The 15,287-nt window shown below is 38.9% G+C and overlaps 1 protein-coding gene across 1 annotated transcript; it reads right to left on the minus strand.

Moving 5' to 3' along the window:
• Positions 1-12,789: 12,789 nt before the first annotated feature.
• On the minus strand, positions 12,790-13,188 carry LOC148584845 (uncharacterized). The gene has a single exon (XM_088517526.1). The coding sequence runs from the start codon at positions 13,186-13,188 to the stop codon at positions 12,790-12,792; it is 399 nt and encodes a 132-aa protein (XP_088373652.1).
• Between the last annotated feature and the right edge of the window lie 2,099 nt (positions 13,189-15,287).

Genomic DNA, 15,287 nt, shown 5'->3' on the forward strand with positions numbered 1-15,287 from the left:
GCCCAGCTGTCATGCTGCATGGGGCGAGACTGGCGAATGATCATCTAGTTCTCACACTGCATGCATCGGGATTGGGCCATGTCACAGCTCATCAAGCTAAGGATGCCATGGGCCAGGGGGAGCTAAATATGAGCCCAGGTAGTTATATGGGTCCGTTAATTTCAGATGTGGAAAGGTCCATGCAAGGAAAAGGCTTTGGTTCTAAAGGAGAAGGGGGTATCGATAAAAGAAGCCCAAAGAAAGTAGTTGGAATCGATAAGAAAAGAAGTCGGGGAGAAATTGTTGCTCAGTTTGAAACTTCTATACATTTGGAGGGGCCACGGAGAATAAGTTGTCAAATTGATGCACACCCAGTTACAAAGGGACGGAAGCTGTGTAATGCGACAGACAAAAACAATGGTTCAGGGATGGCGGAGGTTGTGGTCCAGCCCCGCCGACCGCAATGAGGATAATTAGTTGGAGCTGCCGAGGGCTTGGGAACCCTTGAACAGTTAGAGAGCTTTGCCGCTTGGCGAACCAAAAGAAGCCTATTTTGGTTTTCTTAATGGAAACCAAATTATGGAAGGAAAAAATGGAGGGTATACGCTGTAAACTCGGGTTCTCGAGCATGTTTGTTGTTGACAGTGTGGGGAGAAGTGGAGGTTTGGCTCTATTTTGGGGAGAGGAAACTTGTGTTACAATCCAGAATTTTAGTCAACGCCACATCAATGGCGCAATTAAAATTTCAGAGAATGATACGCCATGGAAATTTACCGGCTTCTATAGCCATCCCGAAGTTGCAAAAAGAGATGAAGCATGGGCTTTACTCCATTATCTTGCCCATTTGGCCCCCAGCCCATGGATTTGTATTGGTGATTTTAATGAAATTGTGGAAAGCTCAGAAAAATGGGGTGGGGCGGGACGTGCAAATAGCCAAATGTTAGCTTTTCGACGAGTTCTGGAAAATTGTGAACTTTCGGATCTTGGGTTCCGAGGTCCGAAGTTTACTTGGAGCAATTGTAGAGATGAGGAGGAATTTACTAAGGAACGTTTAGATCGGGGAGTGGCCAATTCCGAATGGAGAGGGCTATTTTCGGATATGAAAGTGGTAGTAGAAGCTACTACCTGCTCTAATCATACCCCTTTAATACTTTACCTGGTGGGAGCCGGTGTGCACGGGCGGGGGCATAGAAGCTTTAGATATGAGACCAAGTGGCGGTGTGATGATGGCTATGAGGAAATTGTGTCGGGCCAATGCCTCAATGCTAGTAAGACTTCTATCTTTTTTAGCAAGAATACTTCCATGGAAGATAAGGGAGAAATTTTGGAGGTTTCAGGTCTCCCCTCGACTCAACGGTATGACAGTTATTTGGGACTCCCAGCTCTAATAGGAAAATCTCGAATGGTAGCTTTTAAGGGAATCACTGACCGAGTATGGAAGAAGCTCCAGGACTGGAAGCTGAAATTTTTATCTCAGGCTAGCAAGAAAATTCTTCTTAAGGCTGTAATTCAGGCGATTCCTACCTACTACATGAGTGTTTTTCTTCTCCCACGTGCTCTTTGTGTGGAGATAAATTCACAAATGCGTAAGTTTTGGTGGGGACATAAAGAAAATAAATCCCGGGTGAGTTGGATGAGTTGGGAGCGTATGGGTTTGTCAAAAGAGTTCGAAGGGATGGGGTTTCGTGATTTTACTAGTTTTAATAAGGCTCTTTTGGCAAAACAAAGTTTGAGGCTTTGGCACCAACCGGACAGTCTAATTGCTCGGATTATGAGGGCGAAATATTACCCAGAGTGCTTTATATTGGAGGCAAGTGTGGGTAGGCGACCCTCTTTTGCATGGAGGAGTATTCATGGCTCGTGTGATCTTCTTCGAGAAGGATGATATGGAGGGTGGGTCATGGTTGCAAAGTTCAGATTTGGAAAGATAGGTGGATTCCCAACCTATCTACTTTCAAAATTATTTCCCCACCAACCCTACTAGACCTAGAGACAACGGTTAGCTCCCTTGTTGATGTACACTTGAAGTGGTGGAATATCACTCTTTTGGCCTCTTTACTTACAGAAGAGGAGGTACAAAAGATTAAGGAAATTCCTTTAAGTTGCACCAATCAAGAGGACTCTCTTATTTGGAGGGGCACTAAGAATGGGGTTTTTTCAGTGAAGAGTGCATATCACATGCAAAAGGAGTTGGTAAATCGAACGAAGGCAACTTGTTCAACAACAACGAGGAGTAGTACTTTTTGGAGACGATTATGGGCTTTACCGGTGCCTAACATGGAGAAAAATTTTCTATGGCAGGCCTGCCAAAATATTCTCCCAACCCGGGAAAATTTATACAAACGAAAGGTTATTTTGGATCCCTTTTGCCCGGTTTGTGGTTTGGAGGTGGAGACAGGTTTCCATATTTTGTGGCAGTGCCCATCGGCTATGGATCTATGGGCTATGGGTCACGCAAAATTCCATAAGTGCTCGTTCTCTGGACATGATTTTCTGCAGCTGCTGGAGTATTTGTTTGACAGGTGTGGCCAGGAGGAAATACAACAATTTTCTAGTATGTCTTGGTGTCTTTGGCTGCGAAGAAACAACCTGATTCATGAAGGCACCTTTAGACACCCGAAGATGATAGTTGCTCAGACAAAACAAGCCATTGTGGATTTCAGCTTGGCTCATGAGCGTGATGAGGCAGCTATGATTACCCGTGTAGCACAGAACACGATCAGCTGGCAAGCTCAGGTGATGAGGTGGGCCAAAGCAAATTGTGATGTGGCTTTCGCGAGACAACATGGTCGTATGGGGCTTGGAGTGGTTATATGGGACTCTCAGGGGAATATGCAGGCAGCAAGATGTGTGGTTCAAGATGGTTGCTTGGCTCTGGCAGCAGCGAAGGCGATGGCGATTCTCTTGGCCATACGATTATGTCATGAATTAAATCTTTCCCAAGTGCACTTTGAAGGGGATGCAAAATCTGTGATAGATTCCGTAAACTCGGTGGAGACGGACAACAGCTGGATGGGGCATATCATTGAGGATATCAAATTGGAATTTCGGGCTTTTCAACAGTGGCAGCTTATGTTTACTATGAGGGAAGGAAATCAGGTGGTTCACTTACTTGCAAAATATGCGGTGGAACATGACCATGAATTTTGTTGGATAGATATACCTCATGATTGTATTTGTGATGCTTTGTTACTTGAGCAATTTGCTCTAGTTACTTGAATTATAATGAGAAGTCATTTTTTATCAAAAAAAAAAAAAAAAAAGAGAAAGAGAGAATTTGAAAACCTTTTGTTTTCTTTATTTAGACAATTCAATGCATTACAAATAAAACTCTGATGTTTTAATTGTCTCACTAAAAGACTAACATATAAAACGCCACGTGTCGCAATTCTAGGCAAGAGAATTTATGAATTTTTTGTTTTCTTCATTAAGACAATTAAATATATTACAAATAAAACCTATATGTTTTAATTGTCTCACATTGAGATATAAACATAAAGCAAGAGAAGATGAAAAGAAAATTAGATAAAGAGAGAGAAGCTAGCCAAATCCGATCCTTCTCTCACTAGCAGATGCTTCATGTGACAAGAGAAGCTAACCAAATAGCCCATGTCTTAGCAAGGGTTTCAAAACAATGCATGGAAAATGTGTGGTTCACTGGCTCACCAGATTGTATTAAGGACCTTCTTGTCTTCGAGCAAGGTGTACCTGTTATTTTGAGCTAATTAATGAAGCTATTATAATTCTTTCAAAACAAAAAAAAAAAAAAAAAAGAGAAAGAGAGAATTTGAAAACCTTTTATTTTATTCATTTAGACAATTCAATGCATTACAAATAAAACCCCTATGTTTTAACTGTCTCACGAAAAGGCTAACATCTAAAATGACACGTGTCGCAATTCTAAGTACTTTCTAATAGGACCGGTTGAGGACACGTGTCGCAATTCTAAGCACTCTTTAAGCCAAAACTCGGTTACATCTAAAACGCCACGTGTTGCAATTCTAGGTACTTTCTAATAAGACCGGTTGAGAACGCGTGTCGCAATTCTACGCACTCTCAAAGCCAAAACTCAGCTTTTATATATATAATATATGAAAGAAAATTAGATAAAGAGAGAGAAAGAGAGAATTTGAAAACCTTTTGTTTTCTTCATTTAGACAATTCAAATAAAACCCCTAGGTTTTAATTGTCTCACTAAAAGGCTAACATCTAAAACGCCACGTGTCGCAATTCTAGGTACTTTCTAATAGGACCGATTGAGGACACGTGTCACAATTCTACGCACTCTCTAAGCCAAAACTCAGATTTTATATATACTAGCTTAGAACATTTGATTTTAAAACTTAAAACACATCTCCATTGTATTTTTTATTATAGTTCAAAAAAGTTGTGTAAAAAAGGGAAACATATTCATCTCCACCGTTTTAATTATGTTTTTTAAAAAATAGACGGTTTTCTCTCTAGGTCTCAAAAACCCTAGAGGAGAAGAAAAAGGTTCTTCAGGCTTTTCATAGGCGGTGGAGGTTTTGAGTGTTTCTGGCAGGAAGGAATAGTAGAAAGATGGCAGAAGATATGACCAACATGTGGAAGAACTTCTCGTTGACGGAAGAAGATGATGTGGATGTGGAAGTGCAAAGGGAAGTTTTTGAAGAAACAGTGACAAAGAGCCAAACACGTGCTGTGAACAAACTACAAGCTGACAGATATGTTAGTAAGGAGATCATCAGATCGGCTATGATACGCCTGTGGAAGCCAACGGGTTATATGTCGTTCAAAGTTTTGGGAACTAATGTTTTCTTGATTAAATTGGAGCTAGCTGGGACAAGATAAGAATCATGGAGGGATGGCCTTGGTTGTTTGAAGGGAATGTTTTTTCGGTGGAGGAATTTGATGGGAGAACGCTACCATCAAAGATCGTTTTTGAGAAGATATCCTTCTGGGTACGCATGTTTAACTTACCGTACGCATGTATGTGTCAAAAGGTAGGTTGTCAAATAGGAGCAACAATGGGGATAATGGAGGAAGTGGAAACGAATGAAGAGGGATTTGGGTAGGGAAAGTATCTCCGAGTTCACATCAAATTGGATTTATCTAAGCCAATTCCAAGGGGACAAAAGTTGAAAATCCAAGGAGAGACCATCTGGGTGAATTTCCAGTATGAAAGGCTACCGAGATTTTGTTTTCTATGTGGTCTGATACAACATGGTGATAGGGGGTGTGAGAAACGACAGGGTCCAAACAATCAGGGGTCTACTCCTCAGTTTGGGCCATGGCTTCGAGTTCCCTCGCCAACCAGGTGGAGGACCATGCCGCAGAGGAGTGCCACGCCTCTGTATGAACATGTCAGTAGCAGAGGGGGGAGTGCAACACAGGGGGGCCACACCTGTCAACCAGCCAACAGAATGAGCAACCTCTGACATCCGGTACTGGAGGATAATGTTTTTTTGAATCAAGGATAGCCATGCGAATGGAGCCGATTAGGGAAAGCTCAAAATTCATGGACTTGCCAACAATGCGAAATTTGACAGCGGATTCTATGGGATTGCAGAAGGTATGGAAAACACAATCATGGGCGGGATATCGGGGGAGAATATGGAAACAGATACAGGAATGGCTATCAAAGAAAAAGCTCTGCTCCAAGAACCTAGGTCTACGGAGAATATTATATTGAATATGTATAAGGAAAGTGAGTTGGCAGCTATGGGAGAAAAGAGTAGTGTGGGAAAAGAGAATCTTGTTTTGACTCACGTTCTATCCCCGACATGGGCTAGGCTGAATAAGCATGGAGGCCCATACAAGGGCTCAGGAAATGTGGAAATATCGGTTGAGAAGAGGAGTACGCAGGAAGTAAGGGGCCCAAGTACAACTCCAAGATAGATGTGGAAGACGAGGGCGAGGGTGGGTCAAGTTTTTCAGGCTGTGGAGATTACGAACCAGAATGGAAAATGAAACAATGGGGAGAGGGGGGAGTCTGTACACCGGGGAAAAAAGAAAAAACAAACTCATGAGGTTACTTCGGAGGATGGGGTGTTAGATAGGGGAAAAATAGGCGGTCAGCTAAAGATTAACATGGTGGCATCGGGACTAGCGAGGGCTGATGTACAGCCCTGCCAACCGTCATGGAAATACTAAGCTGGAACTGTTGGGGGCTTGGGAACCTTTGGACAGTTTGAGAACTTCGTTGCTTGGTGAAGGAAAAGAAGCCCGAAGTGGTTTTCCTTATGGAAACCAAGTTGAGTAATAAAGAATTAGAACCCATTCGCTCTAAATTGGGTTTCCAAAATGTTTTTGGAGTAGACAGTATTGGAAAAAGTAGAGGCCATGCTCTTTTTTGGCAGGGTGAGACAAAACTTGAATTACAAAATTATAGCCGCTGGCATATAAATGCCATCATCTCTCAGGATGGAGGTACATCGTGGAAATTGATAGGGTTCTATGTCCATCCAGATGTGAGTAAAAGAGACGAGGCATGGAGCTTAATCAGAACCTTAGCCAATTTTCAACCGGAGGCTTGGGTGATGATAGGCAACTTTAATGAAATAGTGGAGTCATCTGAGAAGCAAGGGAGAGGAAATATATCAAGGAGACAAATGGAGGCATTCCAACGGGTTATCTCTGACTATGAACTAGCTAATTTGGGATATAAGGGCCTAATATACACATGGACTAACAGCCAAGATGAGAGCTGTTTTATTCGAGAAAGGTTGGACCATGGGATGGCCAACAAGGAATGGTGCTCATTATTCCTTTTGGCAGAGGTATCAACTGAGGTGGTGGTGTGTTCAGACCACAATCCTCTTCTTCTATCTACACGTAAGGTGTGGCCAAGCAAACATAAGAAAAGGGGCATTATATATGATGCTACGTGGAGCAAGGAAATTTCATGCACTGACCTTGTAAAAAAGGTATGGAAGGAAAAATGGAGATTTCCAGACACGTGGAGGAATATGCAACAAAAAATGGATGAGTGCAAACAAGCTTTATCAAGGTGGAAAAAAAACCATGTGGGGGTACTGGAACGAGACATACATGAGAAGACCAAACTGTTACGAACCATCCAAGAACCGGAGGGAGTCCCAGATATTGACGCGCTGCAGAAACTCAAAACAGAGATCACAGTCCTAAAAAATCAGGAGGATCTTATATGGCAGCAGAGGGTGAAAGAGGACTGGCTGAAATATGGAGACAGAAACACCAAATTCTTCCATGCAAGTACGAAGCAGAGATAGCGCAACAATCACCTGGAAAAAATTCAGGATGAAGAGGGGCAGAGTTAGGATACACAGGAGGAGATTGGTAAGGTGTTTATCAATTATTACAGCCGGTTATTCACGTCCAAAGGAGCGAATAAGGTGCATAGATGTCTAAGGTCAGTGTCTAGCCGTGTCTCTGAAGAGGCCAATCGGACCCTCCTGGCCGAATTCAGTGGAGAGGAAATCAGCCAAGCCACCCACCAAATGGTGCCATGCAAAGCCCCGAGACCGAATGGCTTCACGGCGGACTTTTATCAAAAGAACTGGGCGATAGTGGGGACGGAGGTTTGCAATCTGGTTTTGTCTATTTTAAATTCTGGTATCATGAATGATGACTTCAATTCTACTTACCTTACACTTAGTCCAAAAATTAAAAACCCATCTAGTGTGACTAAATTCAGGCCAACTAGCCTTTGTAATGTTTTATACAAAATAGTTTCAAAGGTGTTGGCCAATCAATTGAAGATTATTCTTCCTAACACTATTACTTCTACCCAAAGTGCCTGTATCCCAGGGCATTTAATTTCTGACACTATCTTGGCTAGGGCTGAAATAGCGGTTGCGGTTAGCGGTTAGTAGCTAAAACCGCTAACCGCAACCGCCTTGGCGGTTATTAAATTTTACTAACCGCCTCCGCTAACCGGATAGCGGTTAACCGCCCGGTTAGCGGTTAACCGCATCCGACTAACCGCTTTTATACTAACTGCTTTTTTATTGGGCTTTTTTTTTTGGGCCGGTTTTAGGCCACTTTTGGACCAGTTTTGAGAATTATTTTGGGCTCACTTTAAACATTTTTTTTCCATCTTTTTGTCTTTTCAGGCCATTTTAGCATCAAATTAACAAAAAGGAGCCCAATAGTATTTAATAATAATAAAAAAAATCTAAAATACTCCTCAAATTTACATTAGTTTATCATGAATGCATTTCAACATACAAATAAATTTCCAAAAACATTGTAAATAATCTACTAGCAATCTTAATTTTATCCCATGAACACTCAAACATATATCCCTTAGCCATAATAATTAACTGCTATTTTCTTCAGTCACTTATAGGTCTCTGCTGATCCAATGCTCACTGATCTGCCAACAAAGCCCCTGTCAAAACAAAGCTAAATGCAGTCAATCACCAAAACATAATATTAAGTCCTAATCCAAGCAACAACATGTAAACAACAAAGAAACAGAACAAGAAAAAGAAATCCAACAAAGAAACACCTGTTGTGCATCTGTGTTGCAGGGATAAGAAAATGGATCCATCGATTTTTTATAAATACGTGATTCCAACATCTAAAACCAAATCTATCAGAGAAACTAAAATCCAAAAAGAAATCGACCTGATGAACACAAATCTAACAGATTAATCAACACACAGTTCATATGAAACTTGGGAATTCACCCCTAAAACCAAATCTATCAGATTAATCTATCAAAGAAACTAAAATCCAAATAAAAAGAAATCGATCTAATGTGTTGTGCATCTGTGTTGTAGGGACTAAGAAAACGGATCCATCGATTTTTTATCTCTATGTGATTCCAACATCTAAAACCAAATCTATCAGAGAAACTAAAATCCAAATAAAAAGACATCGACCTAATGAACACAAATCTAACAGATTAATCACCACACAGTTCATATGAAACTTGGGAAATTTCACCCCTAAAACAAAATCTAAACCAAATCTATCAGAGAAACTAAAATCCAAATAAAAAGAAATCGAACTAATGAACACAAATCTAACAGATTAATCACCATACAGTTCAAAATCAAGTTATTAAACTTAACTTGCTTGGCGACGAGAGACGGCGAGATGAGACAGCGACGAGAGATGGCAAGTTGAGAGAGCGACGAGAGACAGCGAGTTGAGAGAGCGACGAGAGACAACGAGTTGAGAGAACAACGAGACACGGTGTGACTAAGAGTGAGAGGCGTGAGAGTGAGAGGCTGAGCTGCTAGATAGAGAGGTTTAGGGTTAGAAAATCTCGACTAAGAGATGAATATATAGAAGTGCAAAACGACGTCGTTTTGCACTTCTAATATTATATATAATAAAAACTAAAAAGATAAAACCTAAACAAAAAACCACAGTTGGGGGGGGTCGAACCTGAGTCAGACGCGTGAAAGATGGGAACGACTTCCACTATACTGCAACAACTTATCTGTTGTATATTATATAAAATATATATATAATAAAAATATATATTTAAAAAAAGCGGTTACCGGTTAGCGGTTAGCGGTTAACGGTTTCCAAAAACCTACTAACCGCTAACCGCAACCGCCTAGGCGGTTAGCGGTTTTTACTAACCGCTTTTAAAAGCGGTTAGCGGTTAGTGGGATAGCGGTTAACGGTTATAGCGGTTAACGGTTAGCGGTTGCGGTTAGGCGGTTTTAAATTTCACCCCTAATCTTGGCGGCATACGAAACCTTACACACCATGCAGCCAAGGATGTGGAGTAAGGAGTGGTATATGGCAGTTAAATTGGATATGAGCAAAGCGTATGATTGGGTGGAATGGAGCTTTTTGGAGAGGGTGATGAAGCAGATGGGTTTTGAAGGGAGGTAGATTGATCTCATCATGATGTGTGTCAGATCCACAAATTATGCTATCCTCATCAATGGCAGTCCTATGGGCCGTATTTACCCTACACGAAGCATAAGACAGGGAGACATGATCTCCCTCTACCTTTTTTGATATGTGCTAAAGCTTTAAGTGTCTTATTAACCCGTGCCGACCTAAGGGGCCAACTAAGGGGTGTGCCCACGTCCAAAAGAGGTCATCGTATTAATCACCTATTTTTTGCGGATGACAGTTTATTATTTTGCAAGGCGGATGTGACACATTGGAATCAGATGTCCAAGATTCTGGGACTGTATGAGAGGGCGTTGGGCATTCGACTTAATCGAGTGAAAACTGCTATTTTCTTTAGCAGAACTACACCGAGGGAGAGAAGGGAACAAATCATGACGGTGTCGGGCCTACCATGTTCACAACGATATGACATCTATTTAGGGCTCCCGGCATTGGTGGGGAAGTCTAGAACTAGAGCTTTCAAAGGCATAAAAGATAGAATTTGGAAAAGACTCCAAGACTGGAAGATAAAGTTTCTGTTACAAGCCGGGAAAGAAATTCTCCTAAAAGCGGTAATTCAAGCAATTCTCCTTTATAGCATGAGTGTGTTTTTGCTGCCAAAGACCCTTTGCGCAGAAATCAATGCACAAATGCAAAAATTTTGGTGGGGCCATCAAGGGAATAAGAAACGGATCCACTAGATGAGTTGGGAGAAGATGGGGCTCTTGAAGGTAAATGGGGGCATGGGCTTTAGGGACCTAATTCATTTCAAAACGGCATTGTTAGCAAAACAATTTTGGAGATTATGGAAGACCATAGACAGCTTAACGGCTAGGATCTTTAAAGCTAAAAACTTCCCAAATTGTTCTATTATGGAGGCGGATTTGGGATCGAAGCTCTCCTTTGCATGAAGAAGCATTCACGGAGCTGTAGATTTGGTGAAAGAAGGCCTTATTTGGAGAATAGGGGATGGTGCAAACGTCCGGATTTGGGGTGACAAATGGGTGCCTCTACCTCACACCTTCAAAATACAATCTCCTCCCTCCCCCCTTGTGGTGGATGACCGAGTGCAGAAACTCATCGACCCAGCAACAAAGTGGTGGGATGCCACACTTCTGTCGAAGTTGTTCAATATGGAAGAAGTTAAAGGTTTCACCTCTTTACCTGTTAGCCACACCCAACAACCGGATAAACTAATTTGGAGGGGCATAGATAGAGGGGAATTCACGGTGAGAAGTGCATACCATATGGCAATGGAAATGTTGAATCTGCAGAAGGCGGAATGTTCTTCTAGACAATCACATAGAGAGATGTGGTGAATTCTGTGGAAATTGAACATACCCAATGCTGAGAAAAATTTCTTGTGGAGGGCATGTCATAGACTTCTGCCGATAAAAGATAGCCTAGCCAAGAGGAAAATAGTCGTGGATCCTATGTGCCCAATTTGTATGAAGGAAGAGGAAACACCATACCATGTTCTTTGGTCGTGCCTAGTTGCCAGGGACACATGGGGCGCAAGCAACTGGATTTTCGAGAAAACAGTGGTGGAGGAGCCAAACTTTTTTCATTTAGCCGAAATTTTCTTAACGAAGGGCACAAAGGAGGAAGCAACTTTATTTGTAAGAATTGCCCGAAAGTTATGGTTTGACGAAATGATCTGGTTTTCAACGGAACCTTTATCCATCTGACGGAATTAATAAGGGCAGCAAAACAGGCCCATGAGGACTTCCTGGCCATCAATAAGAAGGACTCACATGGTGATCGAGGTGATGAAACATGAATAGATGTAAGATGGGTAGCCCCGGCGCAAATCTGGCACAAAACAAACTGGGATGCAGCCCTTGAAAACGACAGAATAGGTGTGGGTATCGTGATCCGAGACCATAAAGGACAAGTTTTAGCTGCTAGATGTTTTTTGATTGTGGGTAATCTGAAACCAACTGCAGCTAAAGCGCTGGGTGCTTATCATGCGACTCTACTCAGTGCAGAGGTGGGTGTAGAAAACCTCATGCTAGAAGGAGATGCCAAGACAGTGGTTCATGATGTAAACTCGCAAGAGTCACACACAGGTAGAAACGGGCACCTTGTGGAAGATACAAAGACTTTGTTACGTTCCTTTTCTAAATGGGAATGTTGTTATGTAAGCCATCAATCCAATAGGGCGACACATGGCTTGGCCAAATTGGCTTGTAGACAAATCATAGAGAAGACTTGGAGATGTTATATCCCAAAGGCTATCTGTGATGTTGTTTTGATGAAACAACCTGTTTCCATTTTATTTTATCAATGGAACTATTTCTTTTCTTAAAAAAAAAAAAAAAATAGAAAAAGGAAAAACCCTTTCAATGTTTGCATGGTTCAATTATTAAAAATTATGAGTAAAAAAATTTAAAATTTAAACAAAATATTGTTGGTGTAAAAAAAAAAAAAAAAAAAAAAAAAAAAGGTTACAATTTCATTTATATTATTTGTTTCCTTATTTGATTCGGACCTTAATAATACTTAATTTATTGAATAATTTATGTATGAAAAACTCATGAAATATAATCAACACAATTAATTACGCTAATTAATGACCGGAGGTTAAAAAAAAAAAAAAAAGGTTCAGATATTAAAAACATGGACACCTGCTGAGATTCTAAGCACTCTTAGATATTAAAAAAATAGACACGTGTCATAATTCTAAGTACTCTCTACGTCAAAACTCGGCTTATATATATATATATATATGAGATCAATTATTAAAAATTATGAGTAAAAAAATTTAAAATTAAAAAAAAAAATGGACGCGTGAGTTAATAAAAATAAAGGTCAAAAGGAATTAATGAAGGAAAAATCGTACACTTAATTCATTTTAAAAAAAAAAAAATAGAAAAAGAAAAAATCCTTTCAATATTTGCACAGTTCAATTATTATTATTATTATTATTTTTTGAAAGAATAGTGGAATTCTCATTATTAAATCATCCCTCTGACCAAACTGCTCTAGCTAAATAAAGTCATGAATACAATCCGGATAAGCATCTATCCAAGTCTTCTCTAGAACATTCTTAATAGCCAACTTAGCAAGTGCATGGGCAGCTTTATTGCTGTCCCGTTTAACAAAATCTATCCGCCATTGAGAGAAAACCTGCACAGCAGATTTAACATCTTCCACCAAAGGTCCAATTCGACGAAAATTCGTGCTCGCATCCCTTATAGCATCAATCACACCCTTAGCGTCACCTTCCAGCTGAACTTTGGAAAAACCCAGCTCACTACAGAGTTGAATTGCCACTAACGCCGCTCGAGCTACTGCTGCCGCCGGTGAGAGGAAACCCATTTGAGTCATGCAGCGTGCGGCACGTACATACCCATTATGATCTCTCACCAGCACCCCAAAGCCCATCCCACCCAACGAAGAATCCAGCGCCGCATCCCAATTTGCCTTGATCCACCCCACTGCAGGAGCAACCCAAAGCGAGAGACCCTAAGCACCTTTAGATAGAGGGAAAATTATTAAAAATTATTAAAAAAAATTAAAAAAATTATGAGTAAAAAAATTTGAAATTTAAACAAAATATTGTTGGTGTGAAAAAAAAAAAGGTTATAATTTCATTTATATTATTTGTTTCCTTATTTGATTAGGACATTAATAATACTTAATTTATTGAATAATTTATATATGGAAAACTCTTGAAATATAATCAACACGATTAATTACGCTAATTAATGACTGAAGGTAGAAATAAAAAAAATAAAAAAAGGGTTAAGATATTAAAAAACATGGACACGTGTCGCAATTCTAAGCATTCTTTACGTCAAAACTCGGCTTATATATATATAATAATAAATATTAAAATGAAAATAACTTCTATAAGGAGCTGGTGTAAACCAGTTCCTTTGTGTCCACCAATCATAATTGGACACCTCAACATATCAAAAAAAACATAAGTTTAAGAAAAAAACATTACCACACCAGATTATATAAAAAATGAGAAATAAAATAATTAAAAAACTACTTAAATTTTTTTTTTTTTTTTAAAGAAAAAAAAATTTATGGGGTGGCATCCCCCCACTTGGGGTGGTAGCTAGCTACCCCTTTAATTTTCGTTTTTTTTTTTTTTTTTTTTTAAAAAAAAAAATGGTTTTAAATTTTTTTTTTTTTCTTTCTCTTTTTTAGTATAATCTGGTGTGATAGTGTTTTTTTTTTTTCTTCTTAAATTTAAGTTTTTACATTATGTCCTTATAGAAGTTATCATATATTAAAATATGGCATCTTTTGTGGCTCCTCGTAGGACCCCATCCAATTTGACATTCCTCTCATCCAATTTTTCTAATATTTTTTGAACGAGGTCAATGGTGTAACTCAACTCTTGATTTATACGACCAAGACGTGAATCCTCCATAACAATTGAGGTTTCTGGAAAACTTGGGGTTTTATATAATTTCTTAGACACCCCTACACTTTCAATCCCTTAAAGATGGATGATATACATGCCATAATTCATAAGAAAATAAACATGTGTATATCTTGTGCAATCATATTATGGGCATGCCTAATTTCCTATAAAGAATTACATAGTTTATAACATGCATCTCCAAAAAATATAAATGACATATTTTAATATTTATAAAATATTATTATTTAAAAACATATTGGGTTTACGCCAAAAAAAAAAAAAAATCCAATAATTTTAAAATATATCATCCATATTATGCATATTATTACATGGAATAATCACATAAAAAATTTAGAAGTTGAAATTTCAAAAGAAGAGATATATTGATCTCTTTTCTAATACAAGCAGGCCCAACGAAAGAGTAAAGGAAAATATAGTTGAAGACACAGGAAAGGATAAAAAAAAAAAAAAAAATTAATTCAATAAGATTATAAGATGAAAATATTGACCTGTGCTATAGGGGTGACAAGAGAAAGAACAAAACAAATATTATGTTCTTCTTCTCAAAATATTAATTTTGAGATGGGCAAAAGAAACATATAAATTACTAGATTGAGCCTCTATGAAAAGAATCATGTTAATGAGGTCCTCTCTTCATCCTTATTTTGTACTAATTGACGTGATTATTTTAAGTAATTTTTAATGTTAGTCACTTAAAAAAAAAAAAAAAAAACTTAAAACACATAAGAATAACCAATATAAATTAAATGTGATAAATAAGTATGAAAAATAGTATTTGCAAAATTTAATTTAATTTAATTATTATTATTATTATTATTTTTTTATCAAATTCATAAGAGTGGTTTTGCCATTTTGTATTAGGAGAGGAATTATAAAGATTTATAAAGGTCAAAACTTTCCTCTTATTTTCAGTTCGAGGAAAAGCTCGCGAGAAGTAGAATGAGGCCGCTGTCACCATGGTGGTGTTTGGTAAATGAGTTGGTCTAGACACTGTAGTTGATGTAGATTGATGTAAAAAAAAAAAAGTAAGAATATTTTATATAAAAATGTGAAAAAGTGATATGAAAAAGTGAAAAAGTTTTGT

This window comes from Corylus avellana, chromosome 6, assembly GCF_965113065.1.
Source record: "Corylus avellana chromosome 6, dhCorAvel1.hap1.2, whole genome shotgun sequence".
In the NCBI taxonomy this organism is placed as follows: domain Eukaryota; kingdom Viridiplantae; phylum Streptophyta; class Magnoliopsida; order Fagales; family Betulaceae; genus Corylus; species Corylus avellana.